This window comes from Microcaecilia unicolor, chromosome 10 (assembly GCF_901765095.1).
Source record: "Microcaecilia unicolor chromosome 10, aMicUni1.1, whole genome shotgun sequence".
In the NCBI taxonomy this organism is placed as follows: Eukaryota; Metazoa; Chordata; class Amphibia; order Gymnophiona; family Siphonopidae; genus Microcaecilia; species Microcaecilia unicolor.
This window is the reverse complement of record NC_044040.1, coordinates 102,467,840-102,494,181: the sequence shown is the minus strand read 5'-3', so window position 1 is coordinate 102,494,181 and position 26,342 is coordinate 102,467,840. Positions and strand designations below refer to the sequence as shown.

General features: G+C 45.7%; 1 protein-coding gene across 1 annotated transcript in view; it reads right to left on the bottom strand.

Annotated features, from left to right (window-relative positions):
* The window catches only part of NUP205 (nucleoporin 205), a 1,281,456-nt gene that overhangs the window by 735,303 nt on the left and 519,811 nt on the right, over positions 1-26,342 (bottom strand). Inside the window, exon 20 of the mRNA XM_030216143.1 lies at positions 5,420-5,534. Within this exon, the coding sequence (XP_030072003.1) occupies positions 5,420-5,534 (115 nt within the window). The remainder of the gene's footprint in view (positions 1-5,419; positions 5,535-26,342) is intronic.

Here is a 26,342-nt window from a genome sequence, read left to right as displayed (position 1 = left end):
AATGGAAAGAAAATTATCAGGTATGATACATAATTTTACCTTCCATATCATCATGCTGGTCAATCCATAGACTGGTGGGATGTACCGAAGCAGTACTCACCCAGGGCGGGACATTGAAATCCCTGACCGCAACACTGAAGCTCCAAACCGGGTCTCCGCCCAAGCAGCCACAGTCAAGCGGTAATGCCTGGAGAAGGTATGTGCCGATGCCCAAGTTGCCGCCTTGCAAATCTCTTCCAAGGAGATGGACCCGGCCTCTGCCATCGAGACCGCCTGAGCTCTAGTGGAGTGAGCCTTCAGCTGGATAGGCAGCACCTTCCCCGCGGCCACATAAGCCGCTGCAATGGCTTCCTTGACCCATCTTGCCACTGTAGGCTTAGCAGCCTGCAGACCCTTACGAGGACCTGCAAACAGGACAAACAGATGATCCAATTTCCGGAAATCATTGGTCACTTCCAAGTATCTGATGATGACTCGTCTCACATCCAGATATTTGAGAGCAGAGTATTCCTCTGGGTAGTCCTCCCTACGAAAGGAAGGGAGACAGAGCTGCTGATTCACATGGAAGCGAGAAACAATCTTGGGCAGGAAGGAAGGCACTGTGCGAATAGTCACTCCTGCCTCAGTGAACTGCAGAAAAGGCTCTCGACATGAGAGCGCCTGGAGCTCGGAAACTCTTCTGGCTGAAGTGATAGCCACCAAAAAGACTGCTTTCAACGTCAGGTCTTTCAGAGATGCCCTCGACAAGGGTTCAAAAGGTGGCTTCTGCAAGGCTCTTAGCACCAGGTTGAGATTCCACGCAGGCACCACTGAGTGCAGAGGAGGGCGCAGGTGATTAACTCCCTTGAGAAAACGTACCACATCTGGCTGCGAAGCCAGGGAAGCACCCTTCAGGCGGCCCCTGAAGCAAGCCAGAGCCGCTACCTGGACTTTAAGGGAACTGAGCGACAGGCCTTTCTCCAGACCTTCTTGCAGGAACGCCAACACTGAAGAAATTGGAGCAGTGAAGGGAGAAAGTGAGCCTGCTTCACACCACGCTGCAAAGGTACGCCAAACCCTGGCGTAAGCAGTAGAAGTAGAGCGCTTCCTCGCTCTCAGCATAGTGGCGATGACCTTGTCTGAGAAGCCCTTCTTCCTCAGATGCTGCCGCTCAATAGCCAGGCCGTAAGACCAAAGGGGGAGGGATCCTCCATCACCACGGGACCCTGATGCAACAGGCCCTGCTCCACTGGCAGCCGCAGAGGGTCGTCCACTGAGAGCCTGATCAAGTCCGCATACCAGGGACGTCTGGGCCAGTCCGGACCCACCAGGATTATCCGGCCCGGATGCTTTGCCACCCGGTCTAGTACCCTGCCCAACATGGGCCAGGGCGGGAACACATAGAGAAGCTCTTGTGTCGGCCACTGTTGGAGAAGAGCATCTACTCCCAGAGCTCGAGGGTCCCGTCCTCTGCTGAAAAAGCGCGGCACTTGGCAATTGGCCGATGACACCATCAGATCTAGGCTCGGCTGGCCCCAGCGCTTCGTGATGTCCAAGAACGCCTGAGCCGATAACTGCCACTCTCCGGGATCCAAGGTATGGCGACTGAGAAAGTCCGCCTTGACATTCATGACTCCGGCAATGTGGGCAGCTGACAGCTGTTCCAGGTTCGCTTCCGCCCACTAGCATAGATTCATGGCTTCCTTGGCTAGAGGGGCGCTCTTGGTACCTCCCTGGCGGTTGACATAGGCCACAGCCGTGGCATTGTCCGACAGGACCCGTACTGGCTTCAACGCCAGTACCGGGAGAAACTCCAAAAGTGCCAACCGAATGGCTCTGAGTTCCAGGAGGTTGATAGACCACTTTGCCTCTGCAGGAGACCAGAGCCCCTGCGCTGTCCTTCCCAAGCAGTGGGCTCCCCAGCCCGTCAAAGCGGCGTCCATCGTGACGACAATCCACTCCGGGGTCACAAGAGGCATTCCTGCAGACAACTTGTCTGTCTTCAGCCACCAGCTCAGCGCCTTGCGCACTGCTGGGTCCAAGGGAAGGCGCACAGCATAATCCTCCGACACCGGAGTCCAGCGCTGCAGCAGAGAGTGTTGTAGTGGTCTCATATGAGCCCTGGCCCAGGGCACTACTTCCATCGTGGCCGTCATAGAGCCCAACAGCTGCACATAGTCCGAAGCCCGAAGGGAAGAGGCTACTAGGAACTGGTCCACCTGAGCCTGAAGTGATTGTCCGGCAGGAACACTCTGCCCACTTGGGTGTCGAATCGACCTCCCAGATACTCCAGGGACTGAGTCGGGCGCAGCTGGCTTTTCTCCCAGTTGATGATCCACCCCAGGGAGCTCAAAAGAGCAATCACCCGGTCCACAGCTTTGCCGCACTCTGCATAAGAGGGGGCTCGGATCAACCAGTCGTCCAGATAAGGATGGACTTGTACTCCTTCCTTTCGCAGGAAGGCCGCGATGACCACCATTACTTTGGAGAAGGTCCGCGGAGCAGTAGCCAACCCGAACGGGAGGGCTCTGAACTGGAAGTGTCGGCCCAGGACTGCAAAACGCAGAAAGCGCTGATGAGGAGGCCAGATGGGAATATGCAAGTACGCTTCCTTGATGTCCAAGGATGCCAGGAACTCCCCTGCCTTCACTGCCGCTATAACAGAGCGGAGAGTCTCCATGCGAAAGTGCCGAACTTTCAAGGCCCGATTGACCCCTTTGAGGTCGAGGATAGGCCGTACAGAACCTCCTTTCTTTGGTAATACAAAGTAAATGGAGTAACGTCCCTTGCCAAGCTTATTTTCTGGCACAGGAACAACCGCACCCAGGTGGATCAGATTGTCCAAGGTCTGCTGCACTGCCACAGCTTTGACCGGAGACTTGCAGGGAGAGAGTACAAACCCGTCTCTTAAGGGTCAGCAGAACTCTAGCTTGTAGCCGTCTCTGATGACTTCCAGCACCCAAGCGTCTGAAGTTACCCTGGTCCACTCGCCCAGAAACGAGGACAGGCGTCCTCCAATCTGCACTGGGCCATGGACCAGGACCCCGTCATTGGGTACGAGACCCTGGGGGAGGACCGGAGGGCGCACCTCCGGGACGGCGGTCTCTGCGAAAGGAATGCTGCTTGGGGGAGAAATTCCTCTTGAAGGAAGAGGGGGCAGAGGAGCCCGACTTGCCCGGGCGGTACCGACGGGCTTCCTGAAACCGTCCTCTGGAGATACCGGGGCGAGCACTGGCCCGAGCCCTGACCTCTGGTAACCTCTTGCCCTTAGACGTGCCGAGATCGGTCACAATTTTGTCCAGCTCGACCCCAAAGAGCAGCTTGCCTTTAAAAGGCAACTTAGCCAGGCGGGACTTAGAGGCGTGGTTAGCAGACCAAAGTTTCAGCCAAAGCCACCGCCGCGCAGAGACTGTCTGAGCCATACCTTTAGCCGAGGCTCTCAAGACATCATACAGTAAGTCTGCCAAATAAGCCAAGCCCGATTCCAGGGCCGGCCAATCAGCCCTCAAGGAAGGATCCGAGGGGGAAGCCCGCTGCACAATCGTGAGGCACGCCCTGGCCACATAGGAGCCGCAAACTGAGGCCTGCAAACTTAAGGCAGCCGCCTCGAAGGACGACCTTAAGGCCGCCTCCAATCTTCTGTCTTGGGCGTCCTTTAGGGCCGTGCCACCTTCCACCGGCAACGCCGTTTTCTTAGTCACCGCAGTGATTAAAGAATCCACGGTAGGCCAAAGAAAGGCCTCCCGTTCACTTTCAGGCAAAGGATAGAGGCGGGACATAGCCCTAGCCACTTTGAGGCTCGCTTCCGGGACATCCCATTGAGCCGAAATTAAGGTGTGCATGGCATCATGCACGTGGAAGGTTCTAGGCGGGCGCTTCGTCCCCAGCATAATGGCGGAGCCAACAGGGGCTAAGGGAGAGACGTCCTCTGGAGAGGAAATCTTCAAAATGCTCATGGCCTGCACTAACAGGTTGGGCAAATCCTCTGAGCGAAAGATCCGCGCTGCAGAGGGGTCATCCGCTCCATCCGAGCGGGAATCCGTCTCCTCCAAGGAATCCCCAAAGGACCGTTGGGAGAACTCAGATACGCTGCCCTCATCTACATCAGAGGAAACAGAGTCCTCTAAGGCCTGGGAATCCACCCGAGGGCGTTTACTTCCGGGGGCCTCAACCCCTTTATCGGACAAGGGAGAAGGGGCAGCGTTTTGCATAAGGAAGGCCTGATGCAGCAGCAAAATAAACTCGGGGGAGAAACCCCCCAGACTGTGCACTTCAGCAGCCTGGGCCACAGCCCTAGACGCACCCTCAACCGGCGCTCGCAAGAGCGGGGGAGAAACATGCTACGCATCCAAGATGATGTCCGGCGCGACACTCCGCGAAGGAGCCGCGCGGGAAGAACGGCGCTTAACTTTAGCCGCTTTTTTGCCATCGCCCGAATCAAGGGCGGCCATGGCATTAACGTCTCCCAGCTCAAGGGCGGCCCAAGAAGAAGCCGTCCGAGCAGAGTGGCCGGCCAAGATGGCGGAGGCGAGCAGCGGGGGATGGGCGTTTATGGCGGGAAAAACCGCCGCACCGGAGGAAGACCCGGGACACTGACCGGCCTCCGAACTGACACCCAACAAGGGCGAATCAGACTTTAAAACCCCCGCATCCCCGCTAGAAGCGCACACGCGGTCCGGGGAGCGATTCTTCGCGCCCTCGCCCTCCGATGCCATAGGCCACGTGGAGATCGATCGGGGAACCCCCTGCCTGCTATAAAAAGGTAAAAATTACCTGCTTCTCGCTCCGAGCTGTAACAACCTGGTGTCCCAGTGAGTAGCTGCAATAAACGTTTAAATAAACGTCGAAATAAACGCCTTAAAGGACGTCCAAAAATTTTTTTTTTTTTTTAACGGAGCCAGCGGGAGGGGGTAGAAAAGGAGGGACCTGGCGCCACCAGGTTTGCACTTGCTCAAGAAGAGCCCTCAACCCCAGGTACTCAACAAAACCTAAAAATTAGGCTTGGAGAGCTAGCCAGAGCTGCTGCTGTGTGCGACCACCACCTGCTGAGATACAGAACATACTGAGGAGTTTTCGGCAGCACATGACCACATATAGGGAGGCAAAAGGATTGCTCTCTATCTCCACCTGCTGGTAGATGGATACAACCCGCCAGTCTATGGATTGATCAGCATGATGATATGGAACTGTCCATAACAAGTACATGCTTTTGGAAGCCCTCTTCAAGATTTCCTCTACTGAGTCAATAGCCTTCTGAAGATGGGGCATCCAGAATTGGTGACAACACTTCAAACAAGGTCTTATCAATGGTCAGTACATAAAATTCCTGCTTATTTCTACACTTTTACTATTAAAGGCAGAAAGGCATTCACCAAACAACATGACATCTCTCAATCACTGTTTCAATCAAAAATAACATTTAAATTAATGATTTTATTACCTTTGACCGAGAATGGTAAATGCTGAAGCTGAGAGAATAGGAAGTCCTGGCTGGTCCGTAAGTATCTCATGGTTGGGCCAGAGGTGTCAGCATATGCACACAACAGATAAATCACCTATTAATAATCACAACAATTTTATGTTAGTATCTACACACAAAACAGAAGAAATGAATCAAGAATATTCCTTGCATAAGGAAAAACTTTTCACTTTACTATTTTTGTAATGTGCATCATCCTATTTGTACCATTTTTGAGTGAGTAAGGAGCTTGCTTTTAGGGGTACTAAAAGATCACAATCAACATCATCATCATCATCATCATCACCACCACCACAAGTGGGGCATCACAGGTATGTGTACTTTGAACTATCTTAATATTTGAATCAATAATCTGTAAGACTTAACAAAAAATTATCAATGATTTATTTTTGTAACATTTATACCCAGCACTTTCCCACTCAATAGCAGGTTTAATGCGGCTTACATAAAAATCATGTTAACAAAGCGATGCAAAATGGATGCAGCTATGATATTGTAGGTAAAGAAGTACTTGTTTATGTGTGGATAGGTAAGATGGCAAGGAGGAGGATGGAAGAGTTAGGGGAATGGTAGGAGGGAGTGTATAGGGATTAATATGTAGTTTAGTATGGGAAAATGTTAGGGAGGGATAGGAAGGGGGATGTACTAGATAATGTAGGGAGGGGAGGGAAGAGGGAATATAATAAAGGAAAAAAAATGGGAAGGATATTCCAGATTCAGTTTTATAGTCTGGTCCGGTAGTATATTCCAGATCCAGTTTTATAGTCTGGTCTGGTAGTAAATAAGGTCTTGTAAATTTAAGTTAGGTTATTTGTGTAGGCTTGCTTGAAGAGGTAAGTTTTTAGTAGTTTTCGGAAAGGTAGAACATTGACTAAACGAATGGATCTTGGTAATGCATTCCAGAGTTGACTGCCTATGACAGAAAAATTGGATGCGTAATATGTCTTGTACTTGTAATTAGGAATGATGCCCGCAAAGAGGTGGGAAAATGTGGGATACAAATGCAAACAATAAATAAATAAATAACATCAACTGCCATTTAAAGCAAAGTTAATTAATTGTAATTGATGTACTGTTATGGTCCTGTTGTGAATCGAGCAGTGAGCTCTTGTGCCCCGACTGAGCACGGTGGGTAGAGTCGCACTGCACTCCGTCAGGCAGCCGGGCAACCCCTAGCTTCAAGATTCATAAGAAGATGACATGATTTTATTTTAATACTTTAAGACGGTGCTGGGGTATGTGTGTAACTGATTTATCCTGCAGCTCAGGGGAAAACAACAAAATTACAGCTAAGTATAACATGATGCCCGAATGAGACGCGACTGTGAGAGCTCCAGGCTCGAGGACGGAATATATATATATTTTTTATTATTTATTGCATTTGTATCCCACACTATCCCACCTCTTTACAGGCTCAATGTGGCTTACAATTTATCACGGATACTGGAAATAGAAGAGAATATATATTTGGTTTACAGAGGGTTTTGTGTTACATGGTGGTGAAATACATGATAGTGTTAAAGCAAAGACATTATAAGACATTTTTGGATATTTTAAAGATTATACAGTTACACGTGTTGATCTTTGTGATATATGTTGTTGAAGAGATAGATTTTCAATAGTTTACGGAAATTGGTCAGTTCATAGATCGTTTTCAGGTTACGTGGCAACACGTTCCAGAGCTGCGTGCTCGTATAGGAAAATGTAGATGCGTGCATTGATTTGTATTTCAGACCTTTACACTTGGGAAAATGAAGATTAAGGAGTGTGCGAGAAGATTTTTTTGCATTCCTGGTTGGTAGTTCTATTAGGTCTGACATGTAGGCTGGGGCGTTGCCATGGATGATTTTTATGGACTAGGGTGCAAAGTTTGAACGTGATTGATTCTTTTAGTGGGAGCCAGTGTAGTTTTTCTCGTAGGGGTTTTGCGCTTTCATATTTTGATGTGCCGAATATTAGTCTGGCTGCCGTGTTCTGGGCCGTCTGGAGTTTTTTGAGTATTTGCTCTTTGCAGCCAGCGTAGAGTGAGTTACAATAGTCCAGATGACTGAGTACCAATGATTGTACCAGATTGCGGAAGACAGTCCTTGGACAAAATGCTCTAACTCTTTTTAGTTTCCACATTGAATGAAACATCTTTTTAGTTATGTTTTTCGCATGATTCTCAAGTGTTAGGTGTCGATCAATGGTGACTCCAAGAATTTTTAGGGTGTCCGAAACTGGTAGATTTAGTTTAGAGGTGTGTTGATGGTGGTAAATTTATTCTTGTTATATTGCGAGGTGAGTACCAGGCATTGGGTTTTCTCTGCATTAAGTTTCAGCTGAAATGCATCTGCCCAGGAATTCATGGTATGTAGGCTTTGCTTGATTTCGTTGGAGATTTCCCTTAGATCTTGTTTGAATGGGATGAAGATTGTTACATCATCAGCATATATATGTGGGTTTAGGTTCTGATTCGATAGTAGTTTGGCCAAGGGTGTCATCATTAGGTTGAATATGGTCGGTGAGAGGGGTGATCCCTGTGGAACTCCGCATTCAGGTGTCCATGTAGCTGATGTAGTCGAATTTGATGTCACTTGATATGAGCGTGTGGTTAGGAACCCCTTGAACCAGTTGAGAACGTTGCCTCCGATTCCGAAGTATTCGAGGATATGTAATAAAATTCCATGGTCAACCATGTCAAATGCGCTTGACATATCGAATTGTAACAGTAGAATGTTATTGCCGTTTGCTATCAATTGTTTGAGTTTGGTCATGAGCGTAACTAGTACGGTTTCAGTGCTGTGATTAGAGCGAAATCCTGACTGGGAATCGTGTAATATTGAGAACTTGTTTAGATAATCTGTGAGTTGTTTAGTCACCATACCTTCTGTTATTTTGGTAATTAAGGGAATGGATGCTACTGGTCTATAGTTCGTTAGTTCATTAGCATTTTTCTTTGCATCCTTGGGTATAGGGGTGAGTAAAATGTTGGCTTTCTCCCTTGGGAAGAGTCGATTTTGTAGCATAAAGTTCACGTGGTTTGTTAGGTCTGTTATAAATTGTTGAAGGGCCGACTTCATGAGGTTGTTTGGGCATACATCTAATTTGCAGAGATTTGGCGAATCTTTTAAGCGTTTGTGAGATAAGAGCTTCCAGTAGAATAGAGACCGGTCCCGGCCTGGGCGAGTCGCGCTTACCTGAAAAAGCTCCAAGCTCAGCGGGCGAACTCTGCGAGGCGTCGAACAGCTCTCGAGAAGGGCGAGACGCACCGGCGGGAGACCGGGGCCGAACCCAAAGCCTGAAATGGGAATCAGAAGGCGCAGCGGACAGCAAACATCACCCCAGCATCACTCACGACGCGCCGGAAGGAGTTCCTAACCTGGAGGTCGTGGCCATGGCTGGGCAGGAAACGGTGCTCCTAAGCAGAGCGGTCGTGCCCATGGAGGTCCCGATTAGCGAAGGCAAACATGACCGAGCTGGTGACAGCGCTCCCGCCTGTACAACGTCTGGAGAGATCGTCAAGTGGCCCGCAGCCACCCCGGAGAAAGGGTCGTGTAGGGTCTGCCCTGTGTCGGCCTTGCGCTAGTCCTGCCTCCCGCCCGCCAAGTCGTGGCGACAACCGCTGAGTTGCTCGACCACCAGGGGCCAGAGGCGCCATGTGGTCGCATCGACTAAAGCGGCAGCGCCGTTGGGAGCTACAGCAACGGAGCGGTATATTTGGCCCAGAGACGGGCCATGGCACCCAGCACACTGTAGTGGCATCCGGGGCTGAAAACTGCCCCCGATTCTTCCTCCTGTCCCCGGAGTAACACCTGCATCTGTGATAACCTCGTGTCCAACACTCCTAATGCGATATCGCAACCCCCAGCACACAACCACAAACTGCCTCAACCCGATGAAACACTGCCTCGCTCTGCACTACAATTATCTCTCCTAGACTCCTATCTCCAACCAACGATACAGCACCCAGAAATACGGAGTTCCAGCACCATGGGGCTGAACATCTAACTGTGAGTAAAAAAAAACAACAACTTAAAGTACGAACCTCACCCAGAACTATTCCCCCCTCCCATTCGAACATGGCTTATTAGCAGCCAAACAGAACTGATCCAAATGAATATCATCAAAATACCCCTATCTATTCCATATCACTGATCAATCTAACACTAACCATCCCACTCGCAGAAAATAACATCATACCCATACTACATACTCACCAAAGACTGACCAGATACTCCACACCTCAACAAACTGACAACACCCTCAACAAAGGAAAAATTCCAATATATGAACAACATCAGCAGAACGAAAAGAAAGGTCACGCCAAACACACACTAAGAAACGACAACTAACAAAAATCCACACAACGCCAAACATAGAAGCCCATACCAAAACATTCAAGTGGGTTACATCAACGCCAGATCCGTCATAAACAAAACAACAACAGTAACAGACTGGATTATATCAGAAAACGTAGATCTGATCTTCATCAATGAAACCTGGATCCAGGATCAAAAGGACCCCATAATCCTTGACCTATGCCCTCCAGGATACAAGATCACTCACTGGACCAAAAAGGAAAAGAGAGGCGGAGGCATAGCACTAATCTATCGATCCCACTTTATAACCGAAACCACAGCCGAGTCCATAACAACCCAACAGGAAATTGCCTCAATCAGAATCCATAGCAAATCCCTGTATGACCACCTGAACTGTATCTTGTTTTACAGACCACCAGTTAATTGGAACGAAAGCCAGTCAACCTTCACGGACTTCATTTCAAACACTTGTGTAACCAACTCAAACATATTGATACTAGGAGACATCAACCTTCACCTACAAGACCCAAACTCAACCAACACATGAGAATGCAAGGAATTCCTCCACTTATGGGATCTCAAATGGCCACACATGCAAGCAACCCACGTCAAAGGACACACACTCAACCTCATCTCACATAAATTGGCCACAGACCAAAACTTAATAATAACTGATATTAAATGGACAAAAACACCATGGACTGACCACTACAAACTAAACCTATCCCTAGACTGGCAGAAGAAGAGCTCACACCATACACAAGAACACACAACCTACAGCACGAGAGGCCAAACAGACCCGAAAACATTCTGGCAACAAATATACAATAGCGAATGGACAACACAAACGGATTCCATACACTACCTCTCTAACTGGGACAAAAGATGCAAAAGCATACTAGATGAAATAGCACCCTTACAAACAAGAACATCACAAAGACATCTCTCAATCAACAACGAATTGAAAAAACTAAAAACACAATCCAGGAAACTCGAAAGAGCATGGAAAAAACTAGAAGACGAACACACGCTCAACACTTGGAAACAATTACAAAGAAAATAAAAATACGCAATAAGACAGGCTAAAAGGTCATATTACAGAACCAAAATAGGACCAGACTACAAAGACATGAAGAAACTATACCAACTTGTAAACAAACTACTAGATACCACCTTGGTCACCACAGCCAACACAGACATCCCCTCTGCAGACAAACTTGCTAAATATTTCAATGAAAAAATTGTAAATCTCCGAAACACACTCCCCCTTGACAATACTGATATCGAAAAATTCATCAACGGTCTGGACCCAACCCCTGGAGAATACCCAGAAGATCGAACTTCCTCACCACCGAAACAGTTACCCAGGTGATTCATAAGTTCTCCGCCACTCACTGCAAATTACATACGTGCCCCTGCTACCTAATAAAACCCGCCCCTGACCGCTTCGTAGAAGACCTCACATCCCACCAAAACTACTGACTCCAACAAGGTCTCTTCCCTAAGGAAAATGGCAACATCCTACTCACCCCAATTCCTAAAGACACCAAGAAAAAGACAAGCAAACTCACCAATTACCGCCCAATACTACTACTACTACTACTAGCAGTCAAACTGATGGAAAGCATGGTAACCAAACTCGGTGATTACAAACAAATTCTCAATCCTACACGAATCACAATCAGGATTTCACCCCCTCCATAGCACTGAAACAGTACTCATCTGTTATGATTGGGGTCTGAACCCCTCTCAAACTTACCTCTTTCCTGGGGGTCAGCTTCTTAGCTGGCTTCTGTTTCATTTCTCTGTCCTTTCTGAGCTGGCTCTGTCTCTCTGTGCTGGCAGCTTCCAGCAGCATGGGGTTAATTGTCTCACTTCACTACAGCTGTGTGTGTGTTGCCTGAGTTGCTCTAACTCTCTTTGGGTGTACTGGCTTCAAGTGTTTCACGGTTTTGCATTGGTGTGGGTTGGGCCTCTCTGGGTCAGTGTGCTTTTGCCTAGGTCTAGGGAGTGTGACATCATCAGGGAGGGCCTTGATAAGGAAGTGGTGTTGTTTCCTTCAGGGCCTTTGCAACAGTGGTGTTTGCTGTAGGTAGGGTGGTGCAGTGTGCACTTCTGACGTTGTGTCTAGTTTCCCTGCTTGCTTTTGCTAAGGTCCAGGTTAGTGTTAGTGCAGTGTGCACTGGTGACTGTGTGTTTAGCTTTCCTGTTTTTCCCTTATGGTTCCCCTGCTTTTCCCTCTTGGTTTTGAAGCATTGCTATGTGTAGGGCTTTGGAAGCTCTGTTGCTGATAGAAGTACTTCAGGGTTTGGTGTTGTTAGGAACACTGCAGAGTTTGCTGTTAGAAGTACTTCTGGTGTTTGTGCTATTGGGAGCATTGCAGTCTTTGCTGTTGGTGTTTGGTGCTTTAGAAGCACTTTTGGCTTATGTGTTAGCTTCACTGCTTTTTCCTTGTGGCTCCCCTGTCTTTCCTTTTAGTGCTAGGAGCTCTTCTGGTTGCTTGCCAGAGTAGTGCTTAGGAAGCACCTTGTTAGTTGTATCTAGCTTGCTAGAGCAGTGCTTAGGTAGCTGGTTAGCTTTGTGTTTAGCTTATTAGTGTAGAGCCTTGTAGCTTGGTGCTTAGTAGCACCTGTGTTAGCTTTGTATTTAGTACCCTGCTCTGTTAGTTTAGGGCTTAGGAAGTCCCTTTCTTGAGCAGGGTTTAGGAGCTCCTGTTTAGTATAGGGCTTAGGAAGTCCTTTTGTCAGTTTACGGTTAGGAACACTCCTGCTGGTTTAGGGCTTGGGAGCACGTAGATCAGTTTAGGGTTAGGAGCACTTCTGTTTCCAGTCCTGGTCCCTATGTCATCCGGTATCCAGTAAGTCCTGTCGGCTACTCGAACCCAGGAGCTCAACTCTTGGGGGGCTTAGTAGCTAAGTACAGGTGAAGCTGTTGGACCAGTCCAGTGTGCTCCAGTCCCGTGTTCCGGTCCTGTGTCCTCCAGTCCGGGGGACCAGTCCAGTGTGTTCCGGTCCGGTGTGTGTTCCAGTCTGGTGTGCTCCAGTCCGGGGGATTCCAGTCCATGTGTTCCGGTTCGCTGGGCAGTGCCTGCAGTCCCTGCCGGTGTGCTTACCCAGTGTTGGTTGGTGAGTTTTGCCTGCTGCTGTCGCTCCTCGTCAGCAGCCCAAGGGCTCACGTTTGCTCCAGAGCCCGGCCCCGCGGGCTCTGAACCTGAGAACCTGACACTCATCCCAATCATAGCGAAATTCCAGCAGGAAACAGCAACAGGTAAAAGCATACTCTTCCTTCAATTTGACATGTCTAGTGCATTCAACATGGTAAACCATAACATACTACTAAGACTCCTAGATTACTTCGGTATTGGTGGAAACATACTTAGTTGGATCAAGGGTTTCTTAACCACCAGAACGTACCAAGTGAAATCAAATTCAAACATATCACCGTGGAAAGCAGACTGCGGAGTACCTCAAGGATCACCACTATCACCGATGCTCTTCAACCTAATGATGACACCACTAGCCAAGGCCTTATCAAACCAAGGCCTCAACTCATTCCTCTATGCAGATGACGTCACAATATACATACCTTACAAACATGACCTGACAGAAATCACCAAGGAAATCAAGCTCAACCTAAACACCATGGACTCATGGGCAAATGCATTTCAACTAAAACTCAATACAGATAAAACACTGCCTCATCCTCTCATCCCATTACAATACAAACAAACCCACAAACACCCTCCCTATCTCAGACAGCCTGAAAATCCTCGGCGTTACTATCGACCGTAACCTTACACCTGAGAGCCAAGTTAACTCTACAAATAAGAAAATGTTCCACTCAATGTGGCAACTCAAACGCGTGAAACCATTTTTCCCCAAGAGAAACATTTTGCAACTTCATACAATCAATGGTACTAAGCCAAGAAAACTACTGCAATGGAATTTACGCGGGATGCCAAGAACAACTCATAAAGAAACTTCAGACCGCACAAAACAGAGCAGCCAGGCTTATATTTGGAAAAGTGCGATTCGAAAGCACCAAACCCCTCCGAGAAAAAATACACTGGTTACCAATCAAAGAACGCATTGCTTTCAAAATCTGCACCCTGGTCCCTGGTCCATAAAATCATCTATGGCGAAGCCCCGGGATACATGAAAGACCTCATAGAAAATAAGAAACACACTCCGATCAACACGAACATACCTAAATCTCTACTACCCAAGCTGCAAAGGGCTCAAATACAAATCAACCTATGCATCCAGCTTCTTCTACGTACGTACACAACTGTGGAACGCACTACCAAAAGCCGTGAAAACAATGTACAACCACCTGAACTTCTGGAAATCACTAAAAACCAACCTGTTCAAAAAGGCATACCCTATCGACCCAACTTAAATGCCTAAACCCTGCAACACAACAAAACCAAAGCTCGTAATAAACTCTGCACAACTCTTCCTCTCTACGATTCCCCAATGTATCTATAACATATGAACCTTATTCGACCACAACTCCTCTTTGTATTTGTTTCTCTACCAGAGATGCCGAACACCTCTAAGGTACAATGTAAGCCACATTGAGCTTGAAAATAGGTGGGAAAATGTGGAATACAAATAAATAAATTAAATAAGCAATTTTGTTTGCTCCACGAAAAAGCAGGATGAACTCAACCACATACCTTTTTTTTTTTTTAAAGATATTCTACACATATGGCCATTTGACAGGAAGGAGCTGAACAATGCTGTATCAACATTCAAATGATTCCTTAAGTCATTAATTACAAAATTGATCATCATAGCCAGATTCAGTGCATTCAACTGCATCCTCAACATCCAGTCTGAAGGGCTAGGAAACTAGTACCGCAGTGTAACAGGGTTCAATGAATCTGTGCTATTGTGTTTGGGGAAGACCCCTAACTAAAAAATTTATTGATAAGTTCTATAGGAGTAGAAACCAGATCTGTTTCGCCAACAAGGAGTTATGACTTTTGGCACAGGAATAAGTTCTATTAAATAAATTGTGCCTTGATGAATGAAATTTATTTATTGGTTCTTATATCCCACATTATCCAGAAACAATTTCAGTTTAATGTAGCTTACATATATTACAAAAATTGAATTACGAGTGAGATTTGAAGATAAAGTGAGAGAACAATTTACAACTAGTGTAGTGTTATGATGGTCAATGGAAATACTGAAATTAGTATCTTGAGATACAAACTTTATGAATAGGAAAGTACATAAGTACATAAGTAATGCCACACTGGGAAAATACCAAGGGTCCATCGAGCCCAGCATCCTGTCCACGACAGCGGCCAATCCAGGCCAAGGGCACCTGGCAAGCTTCCCAAAAGTACAAACATTCTATACATGTTATTCCCGGAATTGTGGATTTTTCCCAAGTCCATTTAGTAGCGGTTTATGGACTTGTCCTTTAGGAAACCGTCTAACCCCCTTTTAAACTCTGCCAAGCTAACCGCCTTCACAACGTTCTCCAGCAACGAATTCCAGAGTTTAATTATGCGTTGCATGAAGAAAAATGTTCTCCAATTTGTTTTAAATTTACTACAGTGTAGTTTCATCGCATGCCCCCTAGTCCTAGTATTTTTGGAAAGCGTGAACAGACGCTTCACATCCACCTGTTCCACTCCACTCATTATTTTATATACCTCTATCATGTCTCCCCTCAGTCGTCTCTTCTCCAAGCTGAAAAGCCCTAGCCTCCTTAGTCTTTCTTCATAGGGAAGTCGTCCCATCCCCGCTATCATTTCAGTCGCCCCTTCGCTTCACCTTTTCCAATTCTACTATATCTTTCTTGAGATGCGGCGACCAGAATTGAACACAATACTCAAGGTGCGGTCGCAACATGGAGCGATACAACGGCATTATAACATCCTCACACCTGTTTTCCATACCTTTCCTAATAATACCCAACATTCTATTCGCTTTCCGAGCCACAGCAGCAAACTGAGCAGATGGTTTCAGTGTATTATCGATGACGACACCCAGATCCCTTTCTTCGTCAGTAACTCCTAATGTGGAACCTTGCATGACGTAGCTATAATTCAGGTTCATTTTTGCCCACATGCATCACCTTGCACTTGCTCACATTAAACGTCATCTGCCATATAGTCACCTAGTCTCGTAAGATCCTTCTGTAATTTTTCACAATCCTGCCACGACTTAACGACTTTGAATAACTTTGTGTCATCAGCAAATTTAATTACCTCGCTAGTTACACCCATCTCTAAATCATTTATAAATATATTAAAAAGCAGCGGTCCTAGCACAGACCCCTGAGGAACCCCACTAACTACCCTTCTCCATTGTGAATACTGCCCATTTAACCCACTCTCTGTTTCATATCCTTCAACCAGTTTTAATCCACAATAGGACTTTTCCTCCTATCTCATGACCCTCCAATTTCCTCTGTAGCCTTCATGAGGTACCTTGTCAAACACCTTTTGAAAATCCAGATAGGGATTTGCGGAATGGCTGGTAGTTATCATTATGTCTTATTTCTCTTGGAAGAATTTTGTGCCTAAATACAAAAAGCTGCAAGTAAATATGGATTTGCACCCGATATTCTTCCAGTTAGGGAAATGCATAACGAAACAGTCTTTCCACCTTATAATCGAAAGAGAAAAACGCCCATATTCCGTCCTAAATTGGGAGATGGACGTCTTTCTCTCGCGGGCGCCCAAATCGGTATAATCAAAAGCCGATTTTGGGCGTCTTCAACTGCACTCCGTCACAGGAACGAATAAAGTTGACGGGGGCATGTTGGAGGCGTGGCGAAGGCGGGACTGGGGCGTGTTTATTGGCCGAGGAGAGATGGGCGTCAGAGACGCGAACAAAATGGGCAACGTGATAATAATGGGTGACTTCAATTATCCAAATATAGACTGGGTAAATGTAACATCGGGACACGCTACAGAGGTACAATTCCTTGATGAAATCAAGGACAGCTTTATGGAGCAGCTGGTGCAGGAGCCGACGAGAGAAGGAAAATTCTAGACTTGGTCCTTAGTGGAGCGCATGATCTGGTGAGGGACGTTATGGTACTGGGGCCGCTTGATAACAGTGATCATAATATGATCAGTTTTGATATCGACCTTGAAGTAACTGTACACAGAAAGTCAAATACATTAGCGTTTAACTTTAAAAAAGAATACTATGATAAAATGAGAAGAACGGTAAAAAAAAAACTTAGGGGGGGCAACTGAGAGAGTAAAATCTGTACAACAGGCGTGGACGCTGTTCAAAAACACCATCCAGGAGGCCCAGGCCATACATATTCCGCGAATTAGAAAAGAAAGACGGAAGTCCAAAAGACAGCCGGCCTGGTTGAAAAGTGAGGAGAAGGAAGCTATTAGGGCTAAAAGAAACGCCTTCAGAAAATGGAAGAAGGAACCGTCTGAAAATAACAAGAAGCAGCATAAGGAGTGTCAAAGCAAATGCAAGGTGCAAATAAAGAAGGCCAAGAGGGATTACGAAAAAAAAGATAGCATTAGAGGCAAAAAAACATAGTAAAAAAATTTTTCAGTATATTAAAAGCAGGAAGCCAGCAAAAGAATCGGTTGGGCCGCTGGATGACCGAGGGGTAAAAGGGGCGATCAAGGAAGACAAAGATGTAGCGGAGAGAATGAATGAATTCTTTGCTTCGGTCTTCACCGAGGAAGATTTGGGTGGGATACCGGTGTCGGAAATGGTATTTCAAGCGGACGAGTCGGAGAAGCTTACTGACTTCACGGTAAACCTGAAGGATGTAATGGGGCAGTTCAGCAAACTGAAGAGTAGCAAATCTCCTGGACCAGATGGTATTCATCCTAGAGTACTGATAGAACTGAAAAAATGAGCTTGCGGAGCTACTGCTAGTGATATGCAACTTATCCTTAAAATCAAGCGTGGTATCAGAAGATTGGAGGGTGGCCAATGTAACACCGATTTCTAAAAAAGGCTCCAGAGGAGATCCGGGAAATTATAGACCGGTGAGTCTGACGTCAGTGCCGGGGAAAATGGTAGAGGCTATTATTAAAAACAAAATTACAGAGCACATCCGAGGCCATGGATTACGGAGACCAAGTCAGCACGGGTTTTGTGTGGGGAAATCTTGCCTGACCAATTTACTTCAATTCTTTGAAGAAGTAAACAAACATGTGGACAAAGGGGTACCGGTTGATATTGTGTATCTGGATTTTCAAAAGGCCTTTGACAAGGTACCTCATGAAAGGCTATAGAGGAAATTGGAGGGTCATGGGATAGGAGGAAATGTCCTATTGTGGATTAAAAACTGGTTGAAGGATAGGAAACAGAGAGTGGGGTTAAATGGGCAGTATTCACAATGGAAAAGGGTAGTTAGTGGGATTCCTCAGGGGTCTGTGCTAGGACCGCTGCTTTTTAATATATTTATAAATGATTTAGAGATGGGAGTAACTAGCGAGGTAATTAAATTTGCTGATGACACAAAGTTATTCAAAGTTGTTAAATCGCGACAGGATTTTGAAAAATTACAAGAGGACCTTACGAGACTGGGAGACTGGGCAGCTAAATGGCAGATGACGTTTAATGTGAGCAAGTGCAAGGTGATGCATGTGGGAAAAAAGAACCCGAATTATAGCTACGTCATGCAAGGTTCCACGTTAGGAGTTAGGGACCAAGAAAGGGATCTGGGTGTTGTCGTTGATAATACACTGAAACCTTCTGCTCAGTGTGCTGCTGCTGCTAGGAAAGCGAATAGAATGTTGGGTATTATTAGGAAAGGTATGGAAAACAGGTGTGAAGATGTTATAATGCCGTTGTATCACTCCATGGTGCGACCGCACCTTGAGTATTGTGTTCAATTCTGGTCGCTGCAATCTCAAGAAAGATATAGTAAATTGGAAAAGTGCAGCGAAGGGCGACTAAAATGATAGCGGGGATGGGACGACTTCCCTATGAAAAAAGATTAAGGAGGCTAGGGCTATTAAGCTTGGAGGAGACGCTGAGGGTAGACATGATAGAGGTATATAAAATAATGAGTGGATTGGAACAGGTGGATGTGAAGCGCTGTTCACGCTTTCCAAAATACTAGACTAGGGGGCATGCGATGAAACTACAGTGTAGTAAATTTAAAACAAATCGAAGAAAATTTTTCTTCACCCAAAGTATTATTAAACTCTGGAATTCGTTGCCAGAGAAAGTGGTGAAGGCGGTTAGCTTGGCAGAGTTTAAAAAGGGGTTGGACGGTTTCCTAAAAGACAAGTCCATAACCGCTACTAAATGGACTTGGGAAAAATCCACAATTCCAGGAATAACATGAATAGAATGTTTATACGTTTGGGAAGGTTGCCAGGTGCCCTTGGCCTGATTGGCCGCTGTCGTGGACAGGATGCTGGGCTCGATGGACCCTTGGTCTTTTCCCAGTATGGCATTACTTATGTACTTATGTACCCATATACCCAAAGATGCAAAGAAAAAATGCTATCGAACTAACCAACTATAGACCAGTAGCATCCATTCCCTTAATAACCAAAATAACAGAAGGGATGGTGACCAAACACTCACAAACTATTTAGACAAGTTCGCAATACTATGCGACTCCCAGTCAGGTTTTCGTTCTAACCACAGTACTGAAACAGTACTAGTCACGCTCATGACGAAATTCAAACAATGACAGCAACCGGCAAGAACATACTACTTCTACAATTCGACATGTCTAGCGCCTTTGACATGGTCGATCATGGATTCTACTGCATATCCTCGAATACTTCAGTATCGGAGGCAACGTTCTCAATTGGTTCAAGGGGTTCCTAACCACACGCTCATATCAAGTGACATCAAATTCGAGTGCATCAGCCACATGGACACCTGAATGCGGAGTTCCACAGGGATCCCCCTTTCACCAACCTTATTCAACCGAATGATGATACTCTTGGCCAAACTACTATCAAACCAAAACCTCAACCCATACATATATGCTGATGACGTAACGATCTACATCCCATTTAAACAAGACTTAAAAGAAATTTCCAATGACATCAACCAAAGTCTACATATCATGCACTCATGGGCAGATGCATTTCAGCTGAAACTTAACGCTGAAAAAACCCAATGTCTAATACTCACCTCTCAACATAACATGAACAAATTTACCACCATCAACACACCAAAACTTAACCTACCAATTTCGGAAACACTGAAAATCCTTGGAGTTACCATTGATCGATACCTAACACTTGAAAATCACGCGAAAAACACTACCAAAAAGATGTTCTAATCAATGTGGAAATTAAAAAGAGTAAGACCATTCTTCCCAAGGACCGTCTTCTGGTACAATCATTGGTACTCAGTCATCTAGACTACTGCAATGCAATTTACGCTGGCTGCAAAGAGCAAATACTTAAAAAACTCCAGACTGCCCAGAACACTGCAGCTAGACTCATATTCGGAAAACCAAACCCCTACGAGAGAAGCTACACTGGCCCCCACTCAAAGAATGCATCGCGTTCAAGGTATGCACCCTAGTTCACAAAATCATCCATGGCGATGCTCCAGTCTACATGTCAAACCTGATAGACTTACCACCCAGAAATGCCAAAAAATCATCTCGCACATTCCTTAATCTTCATTTTCCCAACTGCAAAGGCTTAAAATACAAACTAATGCACGCATCAACCTTTTCCTATATGAGCACACAATTCTGGAACGCGCTGCCACGCAACCTAAAAACGATCTACGAACTAGCCAGTTTCCGCAAACTATTGAAGACCCATCTCTTCAACAAGACATATAACAAAGATCAAGACATGTGAAATTCTCCACATGCACCTAGAATTGTCTTATACTGTTTATCTTGTTATATCGCTATTATGCTTTATCATTATCATGTAACCCAAAATCCTTTTGTAATGCCAAATGTCTAAACTGTCCTATCTCCACTATTCATGATGTATTGTAAGCCACTTTGAGCCTGCAAAGAGGTGGGAAAATGTGGGATACAAATGCAACAAATAAACAAATAAATAAATAAATCATATCACCCCCTGTTTCTCCTTCAAGGTATACATGTTCAGGTCAGCAAGTCTCTCCTCGTACGGTTTGCAACGCAAATCCCATACTATTTTTATAGCTTTTCTTTGCACCGCTTCCAGTCTTTTTACATCTTTTGCAAGATATGGCCTCCAAACTGAACACAATACTCCAAGTGAGGCCTTATCACCACTTGCATCAACACCTCCTTTCTTCTGCTGGTTATGCCCCTCTCTACTCAGCCTAGCATCCTTCTGGCCACAGCCGTCACCTTGTCGCATTGTTTCTTCACCTTCAGATCCTCTGACATCAACATCCCAAGGTCTCTCTCATGAGTCGAGCTTACTAATCTCTCCCCTCCTATCCGGAATCTCTCTTTTGGGTTTCCGCACCCCAAGTGCATCACTCTACACTTCTTGGCATTAAATTTTAACTAAATACAATGGAAACCGTTGTTCAACACCAATACAATCCCCCTTTCCCTTTCCATATGCTGTGACCAACAAGCGAAACAAGGTGACAGCATCTGTCCAATGATATATAAGTGCTCAGTAAAACATGCGCCGCCAACTAGGTTGGACCACTGAAAAGCAACATGCAAACCCAAACACCATCACACCCCAGCCCCACCCATCACCCGACCGACACTCCACAATATTCGCTTGTTGGACTTTAATTATTGTTCCCACTTTACCTGGAGAGATTGACTGTATAAATGTATTAGGGTGAAAGGGGAACAGTTTCAGCATCAGTTTTAATAGCAAAAGAAAAAGTACCAGGAGCCTTAAAAAAAAAGGGGGGGGGGGGGGGGACGGACATAAGACCTTTAATCATATGCGTTGGTTAAACAATCTTTGTGTGGACCTGACACGGTCCGTGTTTCGGTGCTCAGCACCGGCGTCAGGGGTCTATATCGGGCATAGAAACAGGGGTTAAAAAGTAAGGGTTAAAAATATTATGCATACATACATATATATATATACACGTATATACATTCACATTCATATGTAAATGAACATATGATTTGGAATATAAGAAACCAAGAACATTACGGAAATCACATAATATATACAGCAAATGATGTTCAAAATTAAGTGTTATAAAACAAATAAAACCAAACATTGAACTAAAAACTGCATAGTAGTAATAAAAAAGTGTATGTTGAAAAATCACAAAACAGTGTATATTACCTTACAAGCATTGTCAACATAAAGCTATATCATACACATGAAAAACATAAATAATACAGATATATTACTCAATACAGAGTAAAGTGTTTACTACCTTACTGAAATTGTATCTTCAAACAGACATGACATAATTGTAAAAGAATATGTATGAGGATAAATCATAACATAATGGTGCATATTAAAAAACCAGAGCTGAGAGACAGACAAGGGAAGGCTGAAGCGCGAGCCTGCGTGCTGCTCTCGCCAACCCCGACAAGGTAAGAAGATTGCTTTGAAATTCGGATGGACAGAGGGAGGGAGGGACGGAGGGCGGGCCCTGGAACTCGAGGAAGGGGCGAGCACCTACGGACTCTGTGCCTATGCATGCGGCGCCGGGCCCGGGGAATTTTGTCCCCCCCCCCCCCTCTCGGCGGCCCTGAAGCTGACCCATAGACCTGGCCACTTTCAAAGGCCCTTCGGGTTCAGACCATTGAGCTGAAATAAGCTCTTGGTGAAGTTGCCCTTTCGGGGTCTTCTGTTATTTGGAGAGGAGTTGGAGAGGATTGTTAAAGACCTGGGGAATGCTAAACCCCAGAGGTTACCTGTGGATAGGCCGCAGCCTTCTTCCAAGGGTCAGGTGGTTCCCTCCTCCTCTAGACCTCGCTTTCATGAAGCTAGAAGGTATCGCCCGTTTTCAGCAGAGGGACTCCTTTCACTCGAACAAGCGATCCACAGCGGCCGGTGCTAGGCCTGGAGTTCAAGGGCGACTCTCTCAATGATGGTGCGCCGGTCCACTCCTCCTTTACAGCTATAGGACGCCTTTCCCTCTTTCTAGAGGAGTGGACCAAGATTACCTCCGATCAGTGGGTCCTGCACCTGATTAGAGAAGGTTACCAATTGGAATTCAAAGGACTGAGTCCACCGAGCTCCGGTCACGCTGCACGTCAATAAAAGCCTCAGAATAGCAGCGCATAAAAAGCGTGGGTTTTTATACGCGGTGAGGAAAGTTGGGGGCCAACAGCTACAGAGGTACTCCGGAGGCAGTAGAGGGTGGGAAAGGCAGGGACAGGGTGAACCTATGTGCCTGCATCCACAATGGGTAAGGCAGGGAAAAGGCGAACCTACGGTCTGTGCCAGAGCCGGTGGTGGGAGGCGGGGATAGTGCTGGGCAGACTTATATGGTCTGTGCCAGAGCCGGGGTGGGAGGCGGGACTGGCGGTTGGGAGGCGAGGACAGTGCTGGGCAGACTTATATGGTCTGTGCCCTGAAGAGGACAGGTACAAATCAAAGTACGGTATACACAAAAAGTAGCACATATGAGTTTATCTTGTTGGGCAGACTGGATGGACCGTGCATGTCTTTTTCTGCCGTCATCTACTATGTTACTATGTGCCTTTAAAGTGGGCACCACCAGCCACAACACCCCAGCTCAACTGGCCAAGCACAGGAGCCTCCCCAGGCAGAAACTTTCAAGGAGCTGAACAAGCTGTGTCCTACCCTGCTGGAAGATAGAGAAATACTGAGAGGCAGATGGAGCTAGCCGTCCTAGAGGCACTATGGTTTTCAGTGTTCTCTATCTCCCCTTGCTGGTAGGTGGACACTACCCATCCGTAATGGATTCATCTGCTGCTGATGACAAGGAACTCTGATAGCTAAAATATCTAAATCAAACTAACATAAGGGTTTGCAGATCCTGCACTTCGTTGCTCAGACTGCAAGCACTCATGCTCATTGATTTCCAGCTATATTTTATTGACACACTCACCTTTAGCATACCTTTTTGACTAGTCTTCCTTTCCGCTTGTTTGCTGATACATGATTTGCTAAGATGGGGGGGGGGGGGGGGTTAATTTTAATTGTTTCTACCACTGCTTCCCAATTTTTTTGCTCGGAGTGAGTTCTTGAACTCACCTAGTTCTATTTGTCACCCCCACCATCTACCTTAAACACTAGGAAATATATTGACAATTTCTCACCAACGACCTTCCTTCCTGTCAAAGAGAGATGATGGCTGCCTTAGCTGCTACCAGAAAGTTGGCTGAGCACTATTTTAGGGGACCCTGAGGGGACTGGAATCACATTATTTGTTAAAATACAGGTGGCTTCTATGTCAGCCTTGATCCATAAAGTACTTAATGCCTAAGAAGCTGCCTCCCCCTTGTGCTGCCTCAGGTGATCTGATCTTCTTCTGAATTCATTCATGGCCTTGACACACTGCAATCAAACCACATGGCACATAAAATTTAGAAAGCATGCCTCTAGAACCTGCTCTCAATGTTTGGGTAAAGGCTGGTAAGAAAACTACTAAATACACAACAAGAAGAGAGCCATATGGAACGACACCAAGTCAATAAAAAAGAAGAATAAATGATACCTGCAACAGAGCCTGTAGCTCACAAAGTTTATGGGCAGAACAACCACCACCTGAAAAGCAGTCTTCAAGGAGATGTATTTTCAAAAAGTATGCTTCAGGGGCTCTAAGGAATGGCACATCAGGGCACTCAAAACCAAATTCAGGTCCCACAGAGGCAATACCTCCATAAGTGAGGAACAGAGATACGTAACCCATCTCAAGAAAAAAAAAAAACAAATCCACATCTGGAAGGGTTGACTGCTTACATCTGTCCATCGTTCAACCAGTTTGCGACACCTAGAAGTAAAGTATTACTCCTTATGCAGGCACTGGTTACTGAAACACAGCTGTGTTGAGTCCTTTTGAGTCCTCATTTGTGCCACAAGACATGTATTGATGGACTGAACATTAAATGCTTTTACGCTTTTATTGGACCAATTCTTGTGTTTTGTGTATTGGTATTTTAGGTACGGTGTAATATTTACTGTGATGCCTTTTCATCTTTTCTACCAGAAACAATTTGTTGTCTTCAAAAGAAAAAGCCTCAACAATATGATCTGATGCAAACACAAGTCACCAGGAGCATAGCTCAATTCCGTTCTTTGCTACCATATTCTTCTAGAAACCTATAAAGATCCAAACTGTAATCACCCATTGGAGATGCACCAGTCTCGGTAGCTATTTTCCCAGCTGGAAAATAGAAAAGTTTACTGATAGGTAGCATAACCTCCAATTTGATATCAAATAACTTCACTTGGTTAGTTAAATTATCTATTATAAGAACCTTGACAAAGTTATAATCCTCAAATTTAAAATCTGCAAACAATTTTCCACCACCTTCCACATCCTATGGACCACTAATTTGCTGTGGACCAAACCTGCTTCGTTTCTGATCCAGAATTTGTACACATCTTAAAATCCAATAACTCTGATACTGAAGACCTCAAACTAACTAAATTTGAAACTGACATGTCCAGTGAAGAAAACTGTCCACACAGAGTCCAGAGTAACTTACCAGGTTTAGCTAAGGGAGGTCTTTTACTTATGTTATCCAAAACAGCTACAGTCATAGCTTTAACATTAAGCTTACCTCACTAAAGAACCCTTGATCACACTTCAGCTTCCCCAACATAACAGCTACCCTACATGCCATTAAAATGCAAAGGCTAGTTAGCTGCTAATCGAGGTTCTTCCAAAACGTCAGTGTCTTTACAGTGGTCCATCTTCCACACTACTCATAGACTAACCTCTTCCAGGTTTTCTGCAGTGCAGGAACTGCTGCTATGTTTGCCTTTCCTGGTTACAGGATCCTATTCCTGCAAACCAGAAAGCATGTTACATCAAGTTCTGACGAGTTCCGACCTGGGAGAAGTTTCTTTTCCCACCTACTACAGCAAGTGTATCACTTCCAGATTCATAAAGGGCAACAGCAAGATGCTCAATTGTGCTGGAATGGCATAAGGTCAATGAAGAGATCTGGGAGGATCTTTGGTACTACAAAGCCAAAAATTTTTAAAAGGTAAGAAAGTCAACAAAGCCCAGCAGCACAGATGAGCTCAATCGTAGACCTTCTGCTCTGTCCCATCTTAGCCCCATCAGGGACATCACTGTAAAGTAGATACAGTTTGGTATCATAAGACGCTGCCCTCATTCAGGTCATTTCTCCAAAGACAGTATCTGTGGGTTAAGGAAAGTACTGAGGAGTCCATGATTACTTAAGAACTAGAGATCAAAGCCAGAATCTCCATAAAACATGGCATCTAATAGGAGAATGGCAAGAAGAAAGCCACCACTGATATGTCAAATACTGTTTGCAATGAACACTTAGAGTCACAGATGTCAGATCACAAACCTTCTGCCAAAGTGAACTTTTGTCTCAATATTAAACAATATGAGTTGTGTAAATCACAGCACATCACCAAGCTAACAGCATCACTGTAGTAGCATTAGTATGTTGTATATACAGCGAATGATACATACCTGTAGCAGGTGTTCTCCGAGGACAGCAGGCTGATTGTTCTCACGACTGGGTTGACGTCCACGGCAGCCACC